This window comes from Ranitomeya variabilis, chromosome 4, assembly GCF_051348905.1.
Source record: "Ranitomeya variabilis isolate aRanVar5 chromosome 4, aRanVar5.hap1, whole genome shotgun sequence".
NCBI classification, from domain to species: domain Eukaryota; kingdom Metazoa; phylum Chordata; class Amphibia; order Anura; family Dendrobatidae; genus Ranitomeya; species Ranitomeya variabilis.
The window spans coordinates 388087060-388114628 of record NC_135235.1 but is presented as its reverse complement, the minus strand read 5'-3'; the positions used below and the strand labels follow the sequence as shown (position 1 = coordinate 388114628).

The 27569-nt window shown below is 45.6% G+C and overlaps 1 protein-coding gene across 2 annotated transcripts; it reads left to right on the top strand.

Annotated features, from left to right (window-relative positions):
* Window positions 1–60: 60 nt before the first annotated feature.
* On the top strand, window positions 61–21600 carry LOC143764862 (gastrula zinc finger protein XlCGF66.1-like). Of its 2 annotated transcripts, none has more exons than XM_077250913.1 (6): window positions 61–198; window positions 11139–11271; window positions 11352–11498; window positions 18279–18402; window positions 19358–19464; window positions 19549–21600. In XM_077250913.1, exons 2-6 carry the CDS (start codon window positions 11191–11193, stop codon window positions 20365–20367), a joined length of 1278 nt encoding a protein of 425 aa, XP_077107028.1. In that variant the 5' UTR covers window positions 61–198; window positions 11139–11190; the 3' UTR covers window positions 20368–21600. The 2 variants fall into 2 exon arrangements, with proteins under 2 accessions (XP_077107028.1, XP_077107026.1); XM_077250911.1 differs by having other exon boundaries at window positions 153–258.
* The last annotated feature ends 5969 nt before the right edge of the window (window positions 21601–27569 follow it).

Here is a 27569-nt window from a genome sequence, read left to right as displayed (position 1 = left end):
GCCGACCGCAATATTACAGCTCAGCGGCGGCCATGTTTGTGTGGTCCTGAGAGGAGAGGCGTCCTGTCCTCCCGGCTACCCAGCACTACAAGTTCCAGAATCCCCTGAGGCCTCTACATGACTACAAAGAGCAGCAGCCCCTGCTCCCTTCTCCTCAGTGACACTCGGTGTTAGTGGACCGGGATTCTTCTGACTAATGTAATGACTTCTGAATGATTCCTGTGAATGCTCTCTTCTGGTGCTGGGTCTTTGTTACGGGTTGGTATTGGGGCAGAGGGCGAGCGACCACCCAATCTGAGCTCTGTGCAATACAATACACCTGTTCCGCACCATTGCTAGTTATCAGATGCCACCTGTACAACTTTAGGGACTGCCAGTATCTCCCCCATTGGGACGTGCCAGTGTAGTAGGAGAATACCTGGCACTAACGTGGCAGGACGGAGAGCAGGCCCTGCATCAGTAGCCATGCACTCAGCACTGCACATGTAATACACCCGAGGGGGGAGGCCCAGCCATGCAGCACTGCACATGTAATACACCCGAGGGGGGAGGCCAGACATGCAGCAGTGCACATGTAATACACCTGAGGGGGGGAGGCCCAGACATGCAGCAGTGCACATGTAATACACCTGAGGGGGGAGGCCCAGACATGCAGCACTGCACATGTAATACACCTGAGGGGGGAGGCCCAGCCATGCAGCACTGCACATGTAATACACCTGAGGGGGGAGGCCCAGCCATGCAGCACTGCACATGTAATACACCCGAGGGGGGAGGCCAGACATGCAGCAGTGCACATGTAATACACCTGAGGGGGGAGGCCCAGACATGCAGCACTGCACGTGTAATACACCTGAGGGGGGAGGCCCAGCCATGCAGCACTGCACATGTAATACACCTGAGGGGGGAGGCCCAGACATGCAGCACTGCACATGTAATACACCTGAGGGGGGAGGCCCAGACATGCAGCACTGCACATGTAATACACCTGATGGGGGAAACTCAGCCATGCAGCAGTGCACATGTAATACACCTGAGGGGGGAGGCCCAGACATGCAGCAGTGCACATGTAAGGCTACGTTCACATTTGCGGCCAGCGCCGCAGCGTCGGGCGCCGCAGCGGCGCCGCATGCGTCATGCGCCCCTATATTTAACATGGGGGCGCATGGACATGCGGCGCACTTGCGTTTTGCGCCGCATGCGTCGCTGCGGCGCCCGCGTCGGGGCGCAGAGGACGCAGCAAGTTGCATTTTTGCTGCGTCCAAATTCAATGAAAAAAACGACGCATGCGGCGCAAAACGCAGCGTTGTGCATGCGTTTTGCTGCGTTTTTGTTTGCGTTGTGCGCTGCGGCGCCGACGCTGCGGCGCACAACGCAAATGTGAACGTAGCCTTAATACACCCGAGGGGGGAGGCCCAGACATGCAGCAGTGCACATATAATACACCTGATAGGGGAGGCCCAGACATGCAGCACTGCACATGTAATACACCTGAGGGGGGGAGGCCCAGACATGCAGCAGTGCACATGTAATACACCCGAGGGGGGAGGCCCAGACATGCAGCAGTGCACATATAATACACCTGATAGGGGAGGTCCAGACATGCAGCACTGCACATGTAATACACCTGAGGGGGGGAGGCCCAGACATGCAGCAGTACACATGTAATACACCTGAGGGGGGAGGCCCAGCCATGCAGCACTGCACATGTAATACACCTGAGGGGGGAGGCCCAGACATGCAGCACTGCACATGTAATACACCTGATAGGGGAGGCCCAGACATGCAGCACTGCACATGTAATACACCTGAGGGGGGGAGGCCCAGACATGCAGCAGTGCACATGTAATACACCTGAGGGGGGAGGCCCAGACATGCAGCACTGCACATGTAATACACCTGAGGGGGGAGGCCCAGCCATGCAGCACTGCACATGTAATACACCTGAGGGGGGAGGCCCAGCCATGCAGCACTGCACATGTAATACACCTGAGGGGGGAGGCCCAGACATGCAGCACTGCACATGTAATACACCCGAGGGGGGAGGCCCAGACATGCAGCAGTGCACATGTAATACACCTGAGGGGGGAGGCCCAGACATGCAGCACTGCACATGTAATACACCTGAGGGGGGAGGCCCAGACATGCAGCACTGCACATGTAATACACCTGAGGGGGGAGGCCCAGACATGCAGCACTGAACATGTAATACACCTGAGGGGGGAGGCCCAGACATGCAGCACTGCACATGTAATACACCTGAGGGGGGAGGCCCAGACATGCAGCAGTGCACATGTAATACACCTGAGGGGGGAGGCCCAGACATGCAGCACTACACATGTAATACACCTGATGGGGGAAACTCAGCCATGCAGCAGTGCACATGTAATACACCTGAGGGGGAGGCCCAGACATGCAGCAGTGCACATGTAATACACCCGAGGGGGGAGGCCCAGACATGCAGCAGTGCACATGTAATACACCTGAGGGGGGAGGCCCAGACATGCAGCAGTGCACATGTAATACACCTGATGGGGGAAACTCAGCCATGCAGCACTGCACATGTAATACACCTGATGGGGGTAGGCCCAGACATGCAGCAGTGCACATGTAATACAACTGATGGGGGATACTCAGACATGCAGCTGTGCACATGTAATTCACCTGAGGGGGGAGGGGGGGAGGCCCAGACATGCAGCACTGCACATGTAATACACCTGATGGGGGAGGCCCAACCATGCAGCAGTGCACATATAATACACCTGATAGGGGAGGCCCAGACATGCAGCACTGCACATGTAATACACCTGAGGGGGGAGGCCCAGACATGCAGCACTGCACATTTAATACACCTGAGGGGGGAGGCCCAGACATGCAGCACTGCACATGTAATACACCTGAGGGGGGAGGCCCAGACATGCAGCACTGCACATGTAATACACCTGAGGGGGGAGGCCCAGACATGCAGCACTGAACATGTAATACACCTGAGGGGGGAGGCCCAGACATGCAGCACTGCACATGTAATACACCTGAGGGGGGAGGCCCAGACATGCAGCAGTGCACATGTAATACACCTGAGGGGGGAGGCCCAGACATGCAGCACTACACATGTAATACACCTGATGGGGGAAACTCAGCCATGCAGCAGTGCACATGTAATACACCTGAGGGGGAGGCCCAGACATGCAGCAGTGCACATGTAATACACCTGAGGGGGAGGCCCAGACATGCAGCACTGCACATGTAATACACCCGAGGGGGGAGGCCCAGACATGCAGCAGTGCACATGTAATACACCCGAGGGGGGAGGCCCAGACATGCAGCAGTGCACATGTAATACACCCGAGGGGGGAGGCCCAGACATGCAGCAGTGCACATGTAATACACCCGAGGGGGGAGGCCCAGACATGCAGCAGTGCACATGTAATACACCCGAGGGGGGAGGCCCAGACATGCAGCACTGCAAATGTAATACACCCGAGGGGGGAGGCCCAGACATGCAGCACTGCACATGTAATACACCTGATGGGGGAGGTCCAGACATGCAGCAGTGCACATGTAATACACCTGATGGGGGAGGTCCAGACATGCAGCAGTGCACATGTAATACACCTGATGGGGGAGGCCCAGACAAGCATCGCTGCACATGCAATACACCTGAGGGGGGAGGCCCAGACATGTAGCACTGCACATGTAATACACCTGAGGGGGGAGGCCCAGACATGCAGCAGTGCACATGCAATACACCTGAGGGGGGAGGCCCAGACATGCAGCAGTGCACATGTAATACACCTGAGGGGGGAGGCCCAGACATGCAGCACTGCACATGTAATACACCTGATGGGGGAGGTCCAACATGCAGCAGTGCACATGTAATACACCTGATGGGGGAGGTCCAGACATGCAGCAGTGCACATGTAATACACCTGATGGGGGAGGCCCAGACAAGCATCACTGCACATGTAATACAACCGATGGGGGATACTCAGACATGCAGCTGTGCACATGTAATTCACCTGAGGGGGGAGGCCCAGACATGCAGCACTGCACATGTAATACACCTGATGGGGGAGGCCCAACCATGCAGCAGTGCACATGTAATACACCTGATAGGGGAGGCCCAGACATGCAGCACTGCACATGTAATACACCTGAGGGGGGAGGCCCAGACGTGCAGCACTGCACATGTAATACACCTGAGGGGGGAGGCCCAGACGTGCAGCACTGCACATGTAATACACCTGAGGGGGGAGGCCCAGACATGCAGCACTGCACATGTAATACACCTGATGGGGGAGGCCCAACCATGCAGCAGTGCACATGTAATACACCTGATAGGGGAGGCCCAGACATGCAGCACTGCACATGTAGTACACCTGATGGGGGAGGCCCAACCATGCAGCAGTGCACATGTAATACACCTGATGGGGGAGGCCCAGACATGCAACACTGCACATGTAATACACCTGAGGGGGGGAGGCCCAGCCATGAAGCAGTGCACATGTAATACACCTGAGGGGGGAGGCCCAGACATGCAGCACTGCACATGTAATACACCTGATGGGGGAAACTCAGCCATGCAGCAGTGCACATGTAATACACCTGAGGGGGGAGGCCCAGCCATGCAGCAGTGCACATGTAATACACCTGAGGGGGGAGGCCCAGCCATGCAGGCACATGTAATACAACTGAGGGGGGAGGCCCAGACTGTGCCATCATAGTGCTCAGGAACCTGCCATAGTAGTTGTTGGCACATTATTGCCCAGCACATAAAAATTACCAAAGTGATCACAGTACCCACATATCCGGCATTAGTAGTACCTTTGCAGTAGAGCAAATACATGCATAAGGTCAGCCATGCTCACATCGTAGCCTATAGCTTCCTTGCTTTACATTCCCACTCTACAGCCTTCACCTACATTTCGAGTGGGTGTTCTAGCTTCTGTAAAGCACAATATTATTAAAGCGAATGTCCAATGAAAACAAGCTATCACCTATCCTATTGATCGGTCCGGACCCGGCCACTGGGACCCACACTGATGGGCAGAAAGGGGCACTTTTATCCCGGCTAGAATGAATCGGCAGTGCACATGCAATCTCCACTCCATTTAGTCCCTATGGAGCTGCCGAATGTTGCGCTCAACATTTACCTACAGCCCCATTGCTGATCCGTTCTAACCGGGATAAAACCTTATCAGATCCCCACCAAATAATAAGTTATCACCAATCTCATAGGATAACTTGTTTTCATATGGCAAGCCCTTTAAATTGTGACTGATTGCTTTTAACCCCTTAACAGTGCATGATATGTGTCCGCAATGAGCATTTAGGATATATAGGTCATGGGGATCACATGGATGCTGCTTGTGTACCTGTGCGATTAGCTGCAAAATGGCAATTCTACCATTGTATGTTACATTGTTCACCGTGCAACTTATATAATATGTTATCTTTGTTCAGCAAGTCATTATTAGGGCTCGTTCACACAATCATATTTTCGGTCCAATTGCGGTCAGTGACAAAAATGGACAGCATGTTATTCTATGGGACGGTGCAGATGACCGAATTTTTTTTCACTAACCGAATCTGCCTGTGAAAAAAAACAGATGAGACGCGCCCATTCAAGTCCATGGATGTTCAAAAAAAATCAGACGCCATACAGAGCCACAGTGTAGTGTCTGGTTTTTACGGGTACATTGCAATTCTGTAGCACAGGAAGCTGTATATGGTCCTGTATATCATTAATAGCTGCTGTGCAAAAACGGATTGTATACGGATGACAAGTGACTAAAAAACGGTCCCACTTTTCTTGCTAAAACTCTGAACGCCCCATAAAGTAACAATAAAGTTGGGAAAGTAGCTACTAGGTTAGTTGTGTTTTCTTATTGTGTTTGTTGATGTTGTAGTTTTTACATCTTATTGGTGTGTCATGGTTTAAATAAAGCTGCTTTGTTTTTGATGCTTTCTGGTATTTGGCTGACAAAAGTTTATTGACACAGTCATGTGAAGATTACATGTGTTTTTGACTCCTTTCCACAGCAGAAATGCACTAAAACACAAGTGCATTTTTTACCTGTGGATTCTCCACATCTATTGCAAGTGTATGGGAAAACTGCACATTAAACTCACGTACCCACAAGAGAAATTAAAGGGAACCTGACACCAGTTTTGGCCAATGTGAAGTAAGGCCACCACCATTCAGGGCTGATATAAAGCATTCTATAATGCTGTAGATAAACCCCCAACCCGACCTGTAAGAGAAGAATAATAACTTTTATTATACTCACCATCGGTGTGGTCAGGCCCGAAGGGTGTCACAGGTCTTGGTCTGGTGCCTCCCATCTTACAATCACCATCCTCCTGCTTTCTTCATGTGGATGACGCATCCCTACGTCATCCACACAGTCTCCTCGGCTCAGCGCTCCTGTGCAGGCGTACTTCTCTGACTTGTTGAGTGTAGAGGAAAGTACTGCAGTGCGCAGGCGCTGGGAAAGGTCAAAGAGTCCTGGCGCATGCGCACTTCAGTACCTTGCTCTGCCCTCAACAAGTCAGAGAAGTACGCCTGCACACATGAAGCAAGCAGGAGGACGGCGAGAAGATGGGAGGCACTGGACCAAGTCCTGAGCCACCCCTCAGGCCAGACCGTCCCACAGGTTAGTATAATAAAAGTTATTTTTCTTGTCTTACAGGTCGTGTTGGGGGAAAATATACAGCATTATAGAGTGCTGTATATCAGCCCCAAAAGATGGTGGCCGTATCTTGTATCGGCCTAAAATGGTGACAGGTTCCCTTTAACATGTTCCGGATTTAAAACAAGGACCCAGGTGAGTTTACACTGAGTAAGAAAAAGCACAGTGGGCAGGAGGTTTCTATATATCCCATCCACTTTGTTGGAACAGTCATACACTATATTTGTGATGCAGGGTCAAAAACCTATCTTGGGCACCCACCCTTAGGGTATGTGCACACGTTGCGGATTTAGCTGCGGGTCTGCAGCAGTTTCCCATGAGTTTACAGTTCAATGTAAACCTATGGGAAACCGAAAACGCTGTGCACATGCTGCGGAAAAAAACGCGCGGGAACACAGCGGTTTACAATCTGCAGCATGTCACTTCTTCGTGCGGAATCGCGGCGATTCTGCACGCATAGGAATGCATTGATCTGCTTACTTCCCGCATGGGGCTATGCCCACCATGCGGGAAGTAAGCGGATCATGTGCGGATGGTACCCGGGGTGGAGGAGAGGAGACTCTCCTCCAGGCCCTGGGAACCATATTTGTGTTAAAAAAAAAAAAAAAAAAGAATTAAAATAAAAAATAATGATATACTCACCTTCTGATTACCCCTGAAGTCCTCCCGCCTTTCAGCGCTGCACGCGGCTGTCCGGTCGCAGGGTTGCTATGTGAGCAGGACCTGCGATGACGTCGCGGTCACATGACCGTGACGTCACGAAGGTCCTTCTCGCATAGCATCTTTGGAACTAGATCAATAGTAAAACAAGTGCAGGAGTAAACCCGCAGCGGAAACCGCAAGACAAACCGCGATAAATCTGCAGGGATAACCGCAGCGGTTTTGCCCTGCAGATTTATCAAATCCGCTGCGGGAGAACCCGCAGAGGACCCTTCCTACGTGTGCACATAGCCTTAAGGCTCGCTCACATGAGCGTATAACACGACCGAGTGCTACCCGATGTTTTATGTTTTCGGCATGAGAAAAAAAATCGCCAGCAGCTATGAGTGCATCCGATAATCAGACCATGTGCACCCATACAAGACTGCAGTCCGACATCCACTGACTCAGAAAATTGAGAAGATGGATAAATTAAAGGGGTTGTCCACTACTAGGACAAACCCCTCTTGATCAAAATGTTTGGTCCCCTTAAAATAATAAAGCTTATATGCACTACATCTTGTGTGCTTCGGGGTGGAACGTGGGGGTATGGTCTTGTTCTGACTCTCCACCGTCCATCAGCCTCCTGTTTCTTGTGCAGTGACCTGCCTACATTTTAAAATTCTGTGCCATTCCATCATTGTGTGGGCATCGCGTGCGCAGTGGGAGACTGCGTCCTGTTTGCAGGACTTCAATAAAATGGCCGCTGGAGGCGGCACATGTCCATATTGAGATTTCAGCTAATATATTCACCCTGTGGGTGAGATTTGGTCGTGGACCAGAGTTTGGTATATGTGCCATAAATAAAATGTTCATTTTGTAGAGAATCCTTTGTAGGCATTGATTGCCTGAAGTCTGGAAGCCATGGGTTTCATTAAACTTTGGGTTTCCTCCTTTGTGATATTTTGCCAGGCCTTTAGTATGGCTGACTTCATGTGCTGCATGTGGGTCTTTCTGCCTTAAAGGGACTCTGTCACCTGAATTTGGAGGGAACAATTTTCAGTCATATGGGCGGGGTTTTCGGGTGTTTGATTCACCCTTTCCTTACCCGCTGGCTGCATGCTGGATGCAATATTGGATTGAAGTTCCTTCTCTGTCCTTCATAGTACACGCCTGCGTAAGGCAAGATTGCCTTGTGCAGGCATGTACTACGGAGGACAGAGAATGAACTTCAATCCAATATTGCAGCCAGTGGGTAAGGAAAGGGTGAATCAAACACCCGAAAACCCCGCCCATATGACTGAAAATTGTTCCCTCCAAATTCAGGTGACAGAGTCCCTTTAAGTTTTGTCTTAAGTATGTGAAATGCATGGTCAATGGGGTTGAGATCTGTTAATTGAGTCATTGTCCATCTGTATTGTGAAGCAGCGTTCAAGCAATCGTGCTGCATTTGGTTGAGTCTGAGAAGAAAGTATAACCCAGTACACTAACATAGCATTGACAGGGTTTTTTAATCAGCCTAGATTTTAGAGCTGGGTGGGACTGGTTGTTCCCATTATCCAGTCCAGGCTTTGCAGCTCATTTTAAAAGGCAGTTGAGGAATATTCCCTTGTTAATCTAACATCAATTTAGCAGGTAAAAGGTCATCTGGAGCTGATTCTAGGCGTGGTATTTGCATTTGGAAGCTGTTGTTGTGAACCCACAACATGCCATCAAAGGAGCTCTCAATGGAAAAGAAACAGACCATCCTTAGGCTGAAGAGAAAAAAAGTCAATCCATCAGATAGATAGCGCAAATGTTTGAAGTGGCCAAATCAACAGTTTGGTACTTCTGTAATAAAGAGCACACTGTTGAGCTTAGGAACTCAAAAAGGCCTGAACATCCATGACAGACAACAATGGTGGATGAACGCAGAATCCTTTCCATGGTGAATAAAAACCCCTTTTCAACATCCACCCAAGTGAAAAACACTGTCCAGGATGTAGATGTTTCAGTATATACACTGGCGAGCAAAAGGGTAATAATATTTTGGACTTTTGACTTTCTGGCTCCATATCACACCATCCACTATTGCTACAAATGTGAGACTGCCACCATTTTATAGAAAAATCATTTGACTTTCTCATACCTAAATTTGACTTGCAACTATTTAGCATATGATTAGTTATGCAGATTCTTGTCATGTCACTGCATTGTTACTGTTTTGCTCCTGGTGGTGGGAAAAGATTTTTCTCCCTGTACACTACAAAATGCACCCTGTTCTCACATTCCATAATAGTGCAGTGTATTATTAGGTTGATTCCCAAGAGAAAAGTCACTGGTTCGAATCGAGGATCAGCCATGAAAAAGATTTCCAAATAAAAGAGAAACAGCATCATTGATAGCGGTCTCTTGGCCAAGAAAATTGCCAAACTTCATCATGTGAGTGTCATGACAGTTGGAAGAATATGAAAAGAAGTCCATCCATTCAAAAGCAAAGAGGTGGACATCCAGGCAAAATATCGGAGTCAGTAAGTCAGCTCATCACAAGGTCTATCCGTTCTGGCGCAATTAACACAGCAGTGGAGGTGGCTCGTATTCTTCATATTTGTGAGATTACAAATGTCCATGCAAGCATCGAGTAATGCAAGTCACACAAGTCTGGAATGGTGGCTAGAATAAAGATGAAGAAGCCTCGACTTCAATATCATCAGCTCAAGTTTGCAAAAAAGTACAAAAAGTGGACAGTAGAAGTTTGGAAAAGGGTGATTTGGAGCAATGAGACAAAAGTCAACAGCTTAGGCTCTGATAGGTGCAAATGGGTCTGGAAGAAACAACGAGAAAAAGGGACTTACCGATTAATAAATTGAAGGAACTTTCAAGTTCAGTGGGGTTGTTTCACTGTCAAACTCATTGGATACTTGAACAGAAACGATGGTTGTTTCAATGCTGAGTTATTTGTGAGTATCCTCACAAGACAAGTTGCTTCGTACACTTGAGTACTATGGGTATGAAAAGGATGACATAGTGTTCCAGCAGGACAACCACCAGACGCATATGTCTTGATTGGCAAAGAAATGGTTCAATGACAATGAAGTAAAGGTGCTGGATTGGCCCCAACAGTCCCCAGACCTCAACCCGATTGAACACTAGTGGGTAGATGTGAAGAAAAAGCTGTATACATACCCAAGTGAGTCTACAAGTATGTAGCAACTTTGGGAACGTGTAGAAGAGACCTGCAATCAGATTTTGGTCAAGACATGTTTGAATCTGATTGAGAGCATTCCCAGAAGGATTCAGGCAGTGTTGAAAGCCAAAGATGGATTTTCAAAATAATAAAAATTAAGATGCTATATTTTTGGAGAAAAACCAATGACATGACAAGAATCTGTATAACTTATCATATGCTACATATTTCCAAGTCAAATTTATGTGTGAGATAGTCAAGATGATTGTCTATAAACTGATGGTAGTCTCATGTTGGAAGCAGTACTGGATGGTGAGATATGGAGACTGAACGTCAAAAGTTCAAAACATTGTTACCCTTTGCTCGTCAGTGTGTAGAGACCAGGATCAACCCATTTCTGTTCGAAACTTTACAAAGTTTTCTCCTCATTCGAGGAGCTGTTCAATTTTTCTAGAATACAATTTGTCCTTTTTGCTAATAAAGTCTTAAATATGTTTATATTTGCTGTCTCCATGACCATTTTTTTTCCAATTAACTACGTCAGATATGTTTTACATGAAGAATTAGGCTTCTTAGTTGTTATATTTTCTAAATCATCACATTAATAATGGTTCTCATATAATGTATTCTGTTTTCTGCAGAGGTCATATTAAACTCCTTTGTTATACTGCCAAGAACAGACCCATATCAGTCATGATGGAGAAAGACGAATGGCACATGACCGAGAGGTTATTAAACATCACACTAGAGATCATCTACCTTCTGACCGGAGAGGTGAGTCTCATAGCTGACAAATAGGTAAGACTAGAGGAGTGTGTTTTCCAATTTGAAGGTAAATTATCAGTTTTTTATAGGATTACACAGGCATGAAGAAGACATTAAGAGAACAAAAAACACCCTGTGTTTATGAAGGATGGAGCAAGACTCAGAGCCCCATTAAGAACAATGAGCAGAAGATCCTAGATCTTACCAATAAGATCACTGAGCTGCTGACTGGAGAGGTGAGCGCCACTGTTATAATCAGTAAATGAGGTGCCTAATACAGTGTTTCCCACCCTGCATACGGAGTACTCAGCCTTAAGCCCCCGTCTCACATAGCGAGATCGCTAGCGAGATCGCTGCTGAGTCACAAGTTTTGTGACGCAACAGCGACCTCCATAGCGATCTCGCTATGTGTGACACGTACCAGCGACCAGGCCCCTGCTGCGAGATCGCTGGTCGTGTCGGAATGGCCTGGACCTTTTTTTGGTCGTTGAGGCCCCGCTGACATCGCTGAATCGGTGTGTGTGACACCGATCCAGCGATGTCTTCACTGGTAACCAGGGTAAACATCGGGTTACTAAGCGCAGGGCCGCGCTTAGTAACCCGATGTTTACCCTGGTTACCAAAAAAAACAAACAGTACATACTCGCCTTTCGGTGTCCAGGTCCCTTGCCGTCTGCTTCCTGCTCTCACTGACTGCCGGCCGTACAGTGAGAAGTGAGAGCGCAGCAGTGACGTCACCGCTGCGCTCTGCTCTCACAGTACGGCGGCTCAGTCAGAGCAGGAAGCAGACGGCAAGGGACCTGGACACCGAAAGGCGAGTATGTACTGTTTGTTTTTTTTGGTAACCAGGGTAAACATCGGGTTACTAAGCGCGGCCCTGCACTTAGTAACCCGATGTTTACCCTGGTTACCCGGGTGCTGCAGGGGGACTTCGGCATCGTTGAAGACAGTTTCAACGATGCCGAAGTCGTTCCCCTGATCGTTGGTCGCTGGAGAGAGCTGTCTGTGTGACAGCTCCCCAGCGACCACACAGCGACTTACCAACGATCACGGCCAGGTCATATCGCTGGTCGTGATCGTTGGTAAATCGCTTAGTGAGACGGGGCCTTTACACCAGGACTAAATAAAGGATAAAATAGTTCTTAGACTGCCATTGTCTCCAGCCGTGTTTCATTGCTTGAAGGGAGCATACTAACAAAAAAATAGCCACTTTTTTTTTCCGAAACAGCACCAACCCTGATTTTATGTTGTGTCTGGTATTGCAACTCACCTTATTGAAGTCAGTGGAATTGAGCTGCAATACCATGCGCAACCATCAGCTGTGGAGGTTATGTTGTTCATAAAAGAGGGCAGACATGTTTTCTAATCCTGGAGACCTCTTTAAAACCTGCCCTCTTTGGTACCGTCTATGTTGTGCCTGTCCTTGGTTTTGCCTATTATCCCCTTCAAGACCAGGCAATATTGCGCTTTTTTATGTGTTCGTGTTTCCTACCCCTCCTTGTAACACAATGCCTAATTTGATTTCCTTGGCTTATGTTTAGGAGGTATCACCTCTCCCACCTCGTGAACAAATGTCCTACTGTAGTATCCCTTTAATTTTGTGCCTTTTCCTTATTAATTAATTTGTAATCCTGCCTCAAGAAGGAGCCTCTGTGCTCTGAAAGCTTGCAAACATATATTATTTTCTGGTTAGGCAATAAAGGTATCACTCCGAGAATACTTTTTTCATAATTGGGCAGAAAAGTATTAACATCGATTTTTCTGGTCAACACGGTACCACAGTATAATTTGTTATTGTACATCATATGCCATTCCTCAAAAAACCTTTTTTTTGACAAATCACTACGATGGCTTTTTTCCTTTTTTATCATTCCTTAGGAGTTTTACAGAATTTCTTTTGCTATAAAAATGACCTGATAGCATGATGCTCCTTGTTGGTATGATTACGGTGATGCCAAACTCATAAATTTTGTTTTAAATTTATATTGTTATATATTACCATTTTATGAGATGTTGTACGAGAGTTTGATTTTTGCGTTGTGGGATGAGGTTTTTAATGGTGCTATTATGGGGAACATATGACTTTTATTGCATCTATTGCATTTTTTCAAGCAGAAATGTTGGCATTTTGATTCTTTTTTTTTTCCTTAAGGTGTATACTATATGGTATTCATCATTTTATCATTTGTTAGATCAGATTTTTTCTATTTCTATTTTGTAAACTGGAAAAACGTGGATGATTTGAATTTCTATGTATTTTTTTTTCATAAAATATTTTGTATTTTAACTGTTTTTTAACTATACTTTTTATTTATTTTTAACACCTATCTATACAATACAATTATATACACTTCACTTACAAACTCTAAGATATAGTTTGCTTTCTTCCATTTTCAAAATGAAAGGATCACAGATAGAGTAATTAAAAAGAAAAAAAATACAATTCCAAAACTACCCTCCCTCCACCCAGACATGCAGGATATACTATTTATATTTCCAGTGTTCACTTGTATCCTATCATTCTCTTGATCATGGTAACCCCTCGGATGTTGCACTTCCTTATTTAATCTATATACAATGTTCGGTTATCCTGTATCTCTCCCTCCTTTTCCCTCCACATTTGGATCAATTATTTTTTAACTTCCCCAATATTCCACCCAAGTCTTCGAGTAAATACCAACTGGTCTGGACAAAGGGCTTCATGATTTTATGAAGTTCCTCCTTTCTATAATTGAGTAAAAAGCCTTTCCATTTTATTGTGAGCGACTTTACATATCTTTCTTTATCAGGTTCTGCTTCCATCCTTTCCAAATGGAATATGGCTTTCACTTGGCCTATTATCTCTTTCCAATTTGAACAGCAGCAGCTGCCGGGCGATCAAGGGTGTGTGCTACTTAAGAGTTATGAATATTCACCTCTCTCCACTCCCATAGGCATGGAGTGGAGTGAATATTCATTACCTTAATAAGCTGGTACACTGCGCGCCACTGGAGCTGTGGGCACCGGAACAAGATGCTGTGAGGGCGTGCAGGGAAGGTAAGTAGGATGGGGTGGTTTTTTTTTTGGTTTTTTTTATGCCTTTCTCATGGGGCCATGCATACAAGGATAGAGAAGAGGAGCCATGCCTACAAGGATGGGGATGTGGAACCATGCATATCAGGATAGGGATGAGGAGCCATGCAGACAAGGATGGGGATAAGGAGCCATACAGACAAGGATGGGGATAATGAGCCATGCAGACAAGGATGGGGATAATGAGCCATGCAGACAAGGATGAGGATAATGAGCTATTTATACAAGGATGGGGATAAGGAGACATGCGGACAAGGATAGGGATAAGGAGCGATGAAGACAAGGATAGGGATAAGGAGCCATGTAGACAAGGCTGGGGATAAGGAGCCATCCAGACAAGGCTGGGGATAAGGAGCCATCCATACAAGGATGGTGATAAGGAGCCATGCAGACAAGGATGGGGATGAGGAGCCATGCACACAAGGATAGGGATAATGAGTTATTTATACAAGGATGGGGATAAGGAGCCATCCAGACAAGGATGGGGATAAGGAGCCATCCATACAAGGATGGTGATAAGGAGCCATGCATACAAGGATGGGGATAATGAGCCATGCAGACAAGGATAGGGATAAGGAGTTATGTATACAAGGATGGGGATAATGAGCCATGCAGACAAGGATAGGGATAAGGAGTTATGTATACAAGGATGGGGATAAGGAGCCATGCAGACAAGGATAGGGATAAGGAGTTATGTATACAAGGATGGGGGATAAGGAGCCATGCATACAAGGATGGGGATAAGGAGCCATGCAGACAAGGATGGGGATAAGAAGCCATCCATACAAGGATCGGGATAAGGAGCCATGTAGACAAGGATGGGGATAAGGTGCCATGCATACAAGGATGGAGAAGAGGATCCATGCAGACAAGGATGGGGATGAGGAGCCATGCATGCAAAGATGGGGAGAAGGAGCCAGATATACAAGGATATGGGGTTAAGAAGGCATGCATAGAAGGATGGGGACAAGGAGCTATGCATACAAGGATAAGGAGCCATGCAGACAAGGATGGGGATAAAAAGCCATGCACACAAGGATGGGGATAAGGAGCCATGCAGACAAGGATGGGGATAAGGAGCCATGCAGACAAGGATGGGGATGAGGAGCCATGCATACCAGGATAGGGATGAGGAACCATGCATACCAGGATAGGGATGAGGGGACAATGCACGCTCGACTTATACGCAAGTCAGTAAGTTTTCCCAGTCTTTCGTAGCAAAATTAGGTGCCTCGGCTTATACTCGGGATTGCTCATACACGAGTATATACGGTAATATCTATTCAACTATGCAGTATTTTCCTCAATTACATCATGCCCAATGGGCTCCCGAGTTTTTAGAGGCAGATGACGGCTGTGCCTAGTTGAATTAGAAAAAACGTATTAACTGTTTTGATCCCTATCTTATTCTGCAGTTTGCTATGTATTGCCATGCAAGATTGTAGATGCTATTTCTTCCAACATTTTTTTATGAAACCTTATCACAAAAATGATTTTTAGACAAAAGTAAATGCATTTAAGTAAAGAATATTGCAACCATAGGTATCCAATTCTTTTCATGTATTTATGTATTGTGGCATATTACCTTTATGTGCAGTCAAGTGAGGCAGACACAGGAATACTCTTTAATCTTCACTGGTTTATTAAAAGTACTGCATAAACCAGTGCAGCGTTAGCAAAACAAACCCGCCCTTCCTGGCCTAACCTTAAAACAAAAACATAACGTATGGCACAGTTCTTGTTGCTATCCCAATCCTCCCACTTCAGGAACAAACAACAAAAGGTTCAGCTTTCCTTAAAAATAAAACTCCACTCCAGAGCTTTGCAACTCCAGGCCCACCCTTTCTGAATGCACTAGAAGTCTGGGTATTTATCCTCTGGACTCCTCCCACTCAACAGCTGTTCAAGCAACTTAGCACTAAACATGGCTGATTAACCCATTTCAGCACTTGGTGTGCTGGAGTTTTTCCTATGTTGCTATCATTGAAGTTAACACCCCTAGTGAAACATACCTCACCTCCCCTACCTTGCCAGTGACTGTCACAGTATGCATTAGCAGTTAAATAATTTGTCTTTTGTTTTAAAAGTTCTACCATGATAATGATTAATTGTCAAGGGGTTTTCTCTTGTTGCTACATGAGTGCACTGCTCTTCTGCCTCCCAACTTTCTGCTTTGGTAGGGAGCTGTGCGCTCTAGAAACTTTTCTTCTGCACCTTGGGGTTTTTATTTTAAAGGGGGTTTCTTATGTTGTTGTTTCAGAAACACACTGCTCTTTTGCCTTTCTGCTTTGCTGGGGTGCAGTGTGCCCCTGATGATTGCTAGATTGATATTCTTATTAGGGGGTTGCTTGCCTTGGATAGGTTAAGAATTCTTCTTATTAGGGGGTTTCTTGACTTAGATTAGTTGAGAATTCTTATTAGCGGGTTACTTGCTGTGGGGAGGTTGAAAATTCTTATTAGAGGATTACTTTCCTTAGATTGGTTGATAATTCTTATTAGGGGGTTAATTGCCTTGGATTGGGTGAAAATTCTAATTAGAGGGTTACTTTCCTTAGATTGGTTGATAATTCTTATTAGGGGGTTAATTGCCTTGGATAGGTTGAGAATTCTTATTAGGGGGTTAATTGCCTTGGATTGGGTGAGAATTCTAATTGGAGGGTTACTTGCGTTAGATAGCTTGAGAATTCTTATTAGGGGGTTACTTGCCTTGGATAGGTAAAATTCTTATTAGGGGGTTACTTGCCTTGGATAGGTAAAATTCTTATTAGGGGGTTTCTTGACTTAGATTGGTTGAGAATTCTTATTAGGGGGTTCATTGCCTTGGATAGGTTGAGAATTCTTCTTAGGGGGTTACTTGCCTTAGATTGGTTGAGAATTCTTATTAGGGTGTTCTCTGCCTTGGATAGGATGAGAATTCTTATTAGGGGGTTACTTTATTTGGATAGGTTGAGAATTCTTATTAAGGGATTACTTGCCTTGGATAGGTTGAAAATTCGTATTAGGGGGTTACTTGCCTTGGATAGGTTGAGAATTCTAATTAAGGGGTTATTTGCCTTGGATAGGTTGAGAATTCTTATTAGGGGGTTACTTGCCTTGGATAAGTTGAGAATTCTTATTAGGGGGTTACTTGCCTTGGATAGGTTGAGAATTCTTATTAGGGGGTTACTTGCCTTGGATAGGTTGAGAATTCTTATTAGGGGCTTACTTGCCTTGGATAGGTTGAGGATTCTTATTAGGGGGTTACTTGCCTTGGATAGGTTGAGAATTCTTATTAGGGGTTACTTGCCTTGGATAGGTTGAGAATTCTTATTAGGGAGTTACTTGCCTTGGATAGGTTGAGAATTCTAATTAAGGGGTTGCTTGACTTTTGCTAGTTTCACACTAGCGTTTTGAGGAGCTACGGAGGGCTGCGGACTTCCTCTGTGAAGCCCCGCCCTCAGCCGCACCTCCGCTGCTAGCTCCGCCTACTTCTGCATGCGGCCTGCGTACCTATCTTTAACATTAGATACGCAGGTTGTGCCGCTGTATGCGGATGCTTCCGCATGCGTCGTTTTGACGATGCGGAGAAAAAAAGAAATTGCTACAAGTTGCGTCCTATGCTGGTCGCCGTATCGTCAAAACGACGCATGCGGAAGCATCCGCATACAGCGGCACGACCTGCGTACCTAATGTTAAAGATAGGTACGCAGGCCGCATGCAGGCCGCATGCAGAAGTAGGCGGAGCTAGAGGCGGAGGTGCGGCCGAGGCTGGGGCTTCACGGAGGAAGTCCGCAGCCCTCCACAGCTCCTCAAAACGCTAATGTGAAACCGGCCTTAGATAGGTTGAGAATTCTTATTAGGGGGTTACTTGATTTGGATAGGTTGAGAATTCTTTTAGGGGGTTACTTGACTTGGAAAGATTGAGAAACACATGTCTAAATGATGACTGTATCATTTTGTCTCAGGTTCCTGTAAGGCGTCAGGATGTCACCGTCTATTTCTCCATGGAGGAGTGGGAGTATTTAGAAGGTCACAAGGATCTGTACAAGGACGTCATGATGGATAATCCCCAGCCTTTCATATCATCAGGTTAGAAGTGCTTAACAATAATTTTGATTGTTTGTTTTATAATTCTTTATTTATAAAAACATTAAACAACAAACATATAATGACCAGGTTATGTAAAACAAAAATCATGAGGGTACAATCAGGGTCATTAGAATATAAGTAACAACAAAATTACTACTTAATATTACTAGGTAATGTCATATGGTATTGACTGGAGTGCCTAAGGTAATAAGGAAGCTTAAAGAGGAACCAGTAGTGTACAGTAGAATATGGGAACCATACGGTGGGAGAGGAGAATTACAGAGTGAAGGGTGTAAAAGGGGGTTCGATGACAGGGTGATTTAGGGAAGATGTAACGTGGGTTTTGCAATTTGACTTGGTAGGTGTGGAGGCTTATATTTCCAAGGTGACCATATGTTAAGGAATTGTGGGTGTGTATGAGATTCCCAGCTGGAGTGTTCTTCCAGTCAGTATTATTTTGAGTGAATTTTCTCTATCCACTTACAGTGGGTGGGGGATTTGTTTGTTTCCAGCACAGGGGAATCAATTGCTTAGCAGCTCCAATAAAGAGTGCAAAGAGATTGTGTTTTTTAGGGTTTACATCGAGTGCTCGGGTATGCACCGAATATTATGAGTGCTTGAGTGACATGTTTAGTCCCAGCGCCCGCATGTTTTGCACCTGTTAGGAAATCCCTGCATGTTTTGTGGCTGTCTGACATACACGGGTAGTCCACGCATGTTTTGTAGCTGTATTATCTACTGCAAAACCTGTGGGTGTGGGGACTTGAACATGTCACTCAAGCACTCGTGATACACTGTGCATACCCGAGCACCCCAGGCAAGCTCGAGTAACGAGCACATAAGCTCATCACTAGTTGTAGTGCTTTTAAAATAATTCTGTTTTTGTACGTTCACATAGAGACACTCATCATCTGATTGCGTATAAAGAAATATATTCAGTGACTGTTTATTTCAGATGGATCCAATGAACAATCGTCAGCAGTGAGATGTCTCAGTCCTCTGTATTCTCAAGATTGCCTAAAGGATATTCACCCTGACCCACAGGACTATCTGGAATCTGAGGTCTTCACATTTTTTGTAGTTATACACTTATACTGTTTATTCCTAAAACATTGCATCATTATGTTGTACTGTTTGTTCTCATAGGATGAAGATTTGATTAATATTAAAGTTGAGGTAAGAAAACTAGAAGAGGAGACATGTGCAAAGAATGATCACCTTTGTAAGGAGGAAGAAACGCCTACTTATATCAATAAGGATGGACAATACATCGGCACTAATCCATGGGACACATGTCTTGATTTACCTCAGTGCTGTAAGATAGAAGGCAATATTGTACCAGATTCACTAGAGCGCCCTGTCATTCCGGTTATGCGTCAAATCCATCAACAAACATCTGATATTCATTATGAAACCCGATCAAAAACTACAGAAGTCTCTAAAGTTAGAAGAAATTGTAAATCTTACCAGTGCACTCAATGTTCCAAAACTTTCACTCAGAATGCAGATCTCATCCGGCATTCCAGAGTTCACACGGGCGAGAGACCATTTTTATGTACTGACTGTGGAAAATGCTTTACCCAGAAATCCGCTCTTGTTTATCACAAGAGAATACACACGGGGGAGAGACCTTTTCTGTGTTATGACTGTGGAAAGTGCTTTGCGCATAAATCGATTCTCATCAATCACCGTAGAATCCACACAGGGGAGAAGCCATTCTCATGCTCTGATTGCGGTAAATGTTTTGCTTATAAATCCTATCTTGTTGATCACCAAAGAATCCACGCAGGAGTGAAGCCCCATCAGTGCATTGAGTGCAGAAAATGCTTCACTCACAAGTCAGATCTTAATAGACATAGAAGAGTCCACACCGGAGAGACGCCATTTACTTGTGCAGAATGTGGTAAACATTTTACACAAAGAGCAAATCTTGCTTTGCACCGAAAAGTTCACTCACAGAAATAATTCCTTTGAATTTATTGAGGGAGGCAGCACACTGTAGCTCCAAAACTTGCAAACATAGATTATGAAAATTGAATTGCATTACTGCACTAGAAATATGAAAAATTGAGAAAGTTTAGCTCATAAATTGGCCAATTCATGTGTACCTGGTAGCCACGATAAGGCATTTCTCGTTTAGCAGGACCTGACAATGCCTTTCCTCTCTGAAAATAAAGTCTTCATCTGAATGGGAACCTAATGTGAGTCCTCTCTTAGGGTACCGTTACACAAAACGATTTACCAACGATCACGACCAGCGATACGACCTGGCCGTGATCGTTGGTAAGTCGTTGTGTGGTCGCTGGGGAGCTGTCACACAGACAGCTCTCCAGTGACCAACGATGCCGAAGTCCCCGGGTAACCAGGGTAAACATCGGGTTACTAAGCGCAGGGCCGCGCTTAAGTAACCCGATGTTTACCCTGGTTACCATCGTAAATGTAAAAAAAAACAAGCACTACATACTCACATTCCGGTGTCCGTCAGGTCCCTAGCTGTCTGCTTCCCGCACTGACTGAGTGCCGGCCGTAAAGTGAAAGCAGAGCACAGTGGCCCTGCGCTTAGTAACCCGATGTTTACCCCGGTTACAAGCGAACGCATCGCTGGATCGGTGTCACACACACCGATCCAGCGATGACAGCGGGAGATCCAGCGACGAAATAAAGTTCCAAACGATCTGCTACGACGTACGATTCTCAGCGGGGTCCCTGATCGCTGCTGCGTGTCAGACACAGCGATATCGTATGGATATCGCTGGAACGTCACGGATCGTACCGTCGTAGCGACAAAAGTGCCACTGTGAGACGGTACCCTTAGACTAAAATCTCTCTGTAGAGGGGTAGTGGTCCTGCTGTGATTAAAAAAGACTTTATTTTCAGAGAGGAAAGGCATTGTCAGGTCCTGGTAAGAAATACCTTATCGTTGGCTACCAGGTACACATGAATTGGCTAATTTATGCACTAAACTTGCTCAATTTTTCATATTTCTAGTGCAGTAATGCAATTCAATTTTCATATTTCATGTTTGCAAGATTTGGCGCTACAGTGTGCTGCCTTATTTGATTGTATATGAGTTGGTGACTCGGTTCAGCACCTGTTCACACTTAGTCTGTTTGGATGTGACGGTCAGTTTTTTAAAATTTATTGAGGGAGTCATAATGAAGTTCCTATACTGTAATATATAAAAGGTTTTTTACAACATCTCTCTCTTTTTAAAAATCTCAATTATTTTATTTCATGTTGCATTGATTTGGAAGACTATACAATGAATTCAGATGTGAGTGCAATCCACTCCACCTCTTAACTCAAAATGGAAAATATGCAATCTTTGCCTTTTAATTCCCATGCTTTGGTTGGCAGAAGAAAAGGCTGGTTGATGTATGGTTTGCTTGTTAGTGTTACGGTTTAGTAGGGAAGGCAGTTCAGACTCCAAAGATCATTTATTAGGAATGTCAGTGGCGCTAATCCATGTTACTTTTTCCTTAGCTGTACAGTGTCGTCCCATCTGGGATATATACCCTTTTTTGTACAGTTTTGCATACTTAAAGTCACTGTAAGGAGAGTTATTATAGGATTGAGATGGAAAAACAAGGAGTACAAGTAAGGAATATTTGTCCCCACAGTGGGAATATATTGGTGTAAAATGCTTCTAAACATAGAGACAATGTAAACAGGTGTTGAACGACTTTTAAAGGGAACCTGACAGATCCCGTGGTTGTCCGCAACTGCTGCTATAGCACTATGGGTGCAGATTTCTTTAATTTGATAAGGTGTTTTATGTGCATAATAATGCTACAGTATTTGAAGAATGATGCAGGTGTCTCTTTCCAAGTTTTGCATCAGCTCTACTAGTCACATCTCTCTGGATGTAAATCATGCAAAACCAGGTGGGATTAGAGGTTTTGAGGCAGAACTAGTCCACGCAATTAGACGCCCTGCCAGGGTAGTACTGCTGTAGTAGTATATGTGACAATGCAGAAGAAAAGTTAATTCTCCAAAAACTGCAGCGTTATTAGGCACATGAAACATTTTTTTTCAAATTGAAGAAATAGAAATATGCATTCATAGTGCTATTATCGCAGCAGGGGACAGACAGAAGACCTGATATTTTCCCTTTAAATGTCACTTCAAGTAATATTTAGCATTCTAGAAAAATGTTCCATACACTACACTAATAAATTTACTTCCATACACCTGATTACTATATCTAGAGATGTTTTAATTAAATTCTCTGGAATATTCATTTATTTCCTTTTAAGGCTGGCGTCACACTAGAGAGTTTTACGGACGTATGAGAGGCGCAAAAACTATGCATTGAACATGGACCAATGATCCTCTTTGGGGCAGCTCCTATCTGCCGTGTATTTCTCGGCCGTATTTTACGGGCTTAGAAAATCGCAGCATGCTGCATTTGTCAGCGTATTGCACAAAAAATGTGCCAATGAAGGTCTATGGGAGCGAGAAAAATACGGATTACACACGGACCATCAGTGTGACTTGCGAGAAATACGCAGCGGTGTTCTATAGAAAAGCCGGTAATTCAGTGCGGTGTACAGTAAAATCACACTGACGGGTTAGAATAGAGTAGATCAAATAAATGTCTACACATAGTATAGGGAGATCATATATATATATATATATATATATATATATATATATATATATATATATATATATATATATATATATATATATATATTTCATACATCGCTAGATAGCAGAAAAGCCAGTAATTCAATTGCTGGCTTTTGCTATCTCCTTCCCAAACCCGACATGATATGAGACACTAGATGGTGGCCCGATTCTAACGTATTGGGTATTCTAGAATATGTAGGTAGTATATAGCACAGGCTGCGTACTATATTGCACAGTGACGTAGTATATAACACAACCGACGTAGTATATAAAATAGCTACGTAGTATATAACATAGCCACGTAGTGTATTGCACAGGCACGTAGTATATAGCAGAGCCACGTACTATATAACATAGCCACGTAGTATATTGTAGAGCCACGTAGTATATTGCACAGGCACGTAGTATATTACACAGTCAAGTAGTGTATTGCACAGCTACATAGTTTATTGCACAGCTATGCAGTCTATTGGTCAGCGACGTAGTATATAGCAGAGCCACGTAGTATATAACATAGCCACGTAGTGTAATGTAGAGGCATGTAGTATATTGCATAGCTACTTAGTATATTGCACAGCCACGTAGTATATAACAGAGCCAAGTAGTATATTGCACAGTCGACGTAGTATATAACAGAACCAACACAGCCATATAGTATATTGCACAGCCACATAGTATATTGCACAGTTACGTAGTATATTGCACAGCCACGTAGTATAATGGACAGTCACGTTGTATATTGCACAGTCACGTTGTATATTGCCCAGCTACATAGTATATAGCACAGAGATGTAGTATATAACAGAGCCCACGCAGTATGTAACACAGCCCACGTAGTATATAGCAATGTGGGCACTATATGCGTGGTTAAAAAAGACTTAAAATAAAAAATGAACATATACTCACCTTCCGAAGGCCCCTTGAAGTCTTGGCGCCTGTGTGTGGTGCACGTGTGTCATGTCAGACGCTGTTCATACCAGGGCGTTCGACAGACAGCGGTAATTCCGTTTTTGTCCACTCTGTGCTCAGTGGCGTCGGCTAGATTTTATCTAGCTGGTCCGGGGTTAATTTAGCTGGTGCTCGGATTGGAAGCTGGGCCACGCCCGCTGCCTTTAAATAGTTCTTCTGAACATTGGGCGTCGCCGATTATAGCTTCTGTCTAGTGTTGAGCATTCCGATACCGCAAGTATCAGGTATCGGCCGATACTTGCGGGTATCGGAATTCCGATACCGAGATCCGATACTTTTGTGGTATCGGGTATCGGTATCGAAACAACATTAATGTGTAAAAGAAAGAATTAAAATAAAAAATATTGCTATACTCACCTCTCCGACGCAGCCTGGACCTTACCGAGGGAACCGGCAGCGTTCTTTGCTTAAAATGCGCGCGTTTACTGCCTTCCGTGACGTCACGGCTTGTGATTGGTCGCGTGCCGCCCATGTGGCCGCGACGCGACCAATCACAGCAAGCCGTGACGTAATTTTCAGGTCCTGAATGCCTAATTCTAGGCATTCAGGATTTGAAAATTACGTTACGGCTTGTGATTGGTCGCGTCGCGGTCACATGGGCGACGCGACCAATCACAAGCCGTGACGTCACGGGAGGCAGGAAACGTGCGCATTTTAAAATTACGTCACGGCTTGTGATTGGTTGCGTGCCGCCCATGTGACCGCGACGCGACCAATCACAGCAAGCCGTGACGTAATTTTCAGGTCCTGAATGCAGAATTAGGCATTCAGGACCTGAAATTACGTCACGGCTTGCTGTGATTGGTCGCGTCGCGGTCACATGGGCGGCACGCAACCAATCACAAGCCGTGACATAATTTTAAAATGCGCGCGTTTCCTGACTCCCGTGACGTCACGGCTTGTGATTGGTCGCATCGCCCATGTGACCGCGACGCGACCAATCACAAGCCGTAACGTAATTTTCAAATCCTGAATGCCTAGAATTAGGCATTCAGGACCTGAAAATTACGTCACGGCTTGCTGTGATTGGTCGCGTCGCGGCCACATGGGCGGCACGCGACCAATCACAAGCCGTGACGTCACGGAAGGCAGTAAACGCGCGCATTTTAAGCAAAGAACGCTGCCGGTTCCCTCGGTAAGGTCCAGGCTGCGTCGGAGAGGTGAGCATAGCAATATTTTTTATTTTAATTCTTTCTTTTACACATTAATATGGATCCCAGGGCCTGAAGGAGAGTTTCCTCTCCTTCAGACCCTGGGGACCATCAGGGATACCGTCCGATACTTGAGTCCCATTGACTTGTATTGGTATCGGGTATCGGTATCGGATTAGATCCGATACTTTGCCGGTATCGGCCGATACTTTCCGATACCGATACTTTCAAGTATCGGACGGTATCGCTCAACACTACTTCTGTCTAGTGCTTGGTTATCTCGGTCTGGAGTGGTGAGCTAGGAGTTGGAGTGTTGTATCTGAAGGTGTATTTCCCTTTGTCTTATTTACTCCTTCCTATATTTGTATTTATTTTGCCCTGTGCATTTATAGTGTATTCCTGAGTGACTGCGGCGTGGTGTATATTTTCCGTTATCCTTGTCTGTGCTATCTGTGGGTATTGGTGTATGATCTCGTCACTGGGTGTTGTTTTCAGCCTAGGGTTGAAACAGGAGACAGGGTGAGGGTGGAGGCCTAGACATGCACACCATCAGTGTAAACTCTAGGTAGAGGGTCAGTCAGGATTTCCATAGCCTGAGGGAAATTGCAGGGGCCGGTGTTATGATCCTAGTGGCAAGGATCGCAAGTTTGACTAGCTAAGTAACTAAACCGACGACCAGCTCTGGGAAGTGGTATCTGGATTGACCGCAACCTGATCCTATCCGCAAACAACTATAGGCAGCCGTGGAACGTTACCTGGAAATCCTAGACGTTTCTTCACGGCCTGAGAAACTACCTATTCCTAGAGGGAAAGTAAAGTCCTTACTTGCCTCAGAGAAATGACCCCAAAGATATAGAAAAGCCCCCCACAAATATTAACGGTGAGTTAAGGGGAAAGCACAAACGCAGAGATGAAATAGATTTAGCAAATGAGGCCCGCTAACACTAGATAGTAGAAAACAGGAAGGGAGCTGTGCGGTCAATAGAAAACCCTAAGCAAAATATCCACGCAGAGATTGCTCGAGCCCCCGCACCAACTAACGGTGCGGGGGAAGCAACTCCGTACCCCAGAGCTTACCAGCCGCAAGAACTCACATATTAGCAAGCTGGACTAAACTCATCATACACTGAAATCATATTGCAGACTGATGAGCAAAAAATAATCAAACAGAAACTTAGCTTCTCCAGAAGAGACCGAAAACGAAGATAATCAGGGGAGATCAGAATAGTACTGAATGCATCGACAGCCGGCAACAAGTGGAGGTGAAGCAGAGCCAAATAGGAAACTCCCTAGTGCATAACGAGGCAGCTGATTCAGCCACAGATCCGCAGGATAACAAACAAAGCCACCAGGGGGAGCCCAAAAACAAAACTCACACAATACCACGTGTGACCACAAGAGGGAGCCCGAAAACAGAGTTCACAACAGGCCGGGTTATTAGCTCTTGCCCACCTAGGCTTCCCGTGACATTATAATCGGCCATAAAAAAAAAAAGGGTTTCCTTTTTTTTGTTTTGTCATGGATTCCATGACTTCCATAACTCGCCAGTTGGAGGCGCTGTCCCTACAGGTCACTGAGTTGAGGGGGGCAGTGCAGCAACAGGGACTAGCAGTATCTAATGTGCAAGCTGGAGCGACAGGTAGAGTTGCTGAGCCTGAGTTTCCTTTGCCTGAAAAGTTTGCTGGGGAACGCAGTAAATTTGTTTCTTTTCGTGAAGCTTGTAAACTATATTTCCGTATGCGCCCGATCTCCTCGGGTAATGAGGCTCAGCGTGTGGGCCTGGTGTTGTCATTGTTAAGTGGGGATCCCCAAGCATGGGCGTTTTCTTTGCCATCTGATTCTGCTGCATTTGACTCTGTGGAGAGTTTTTTTCCTTTCTTGGAAACATTTACGATGAGCCTGACAGAATGGCTCTAGCAGAATCTAAGATACGCACTATTCGCCAGGGGGAGCGAGTTGCAGAGGATTACTGTTCTGAATTTCGTCGCTGGGCGGTCGACACACAGTGGAATGATCCAGCGCTGCGGAGTCAGTTTATTCATGGGGTTTCTGGAAAGGTTAAAAAAGCCCTTCTGATGTACGTGACTCCTGCTTCTCTAGATTCCGCTATGAGTCTGGTTGTCCGCATTGATCGCCGTTTGCGTCAGGGGGAGCATGAGACACCGCCTATGGGAGAGGGTTTAGGTTCACGTGAGGTTGCTGCAGGTGAGCCCACGGAGCCTAAGCAAATCGCAGGGGTGTCACATGTGAAGCGTCGAGCCCCTGAGCTCAGGAAGCAGGAAGCCTGTTTTTACTGCGGTAAAACTGGTCATTTTATTAACATCTGTCCTCTGCTGTCTAAGAAAAACGCAACGGCGGAAAACTTCTAAGCTCAGAGGGTGTGGAGGAGGCCAATCTGAGCTTATGTATATCCTC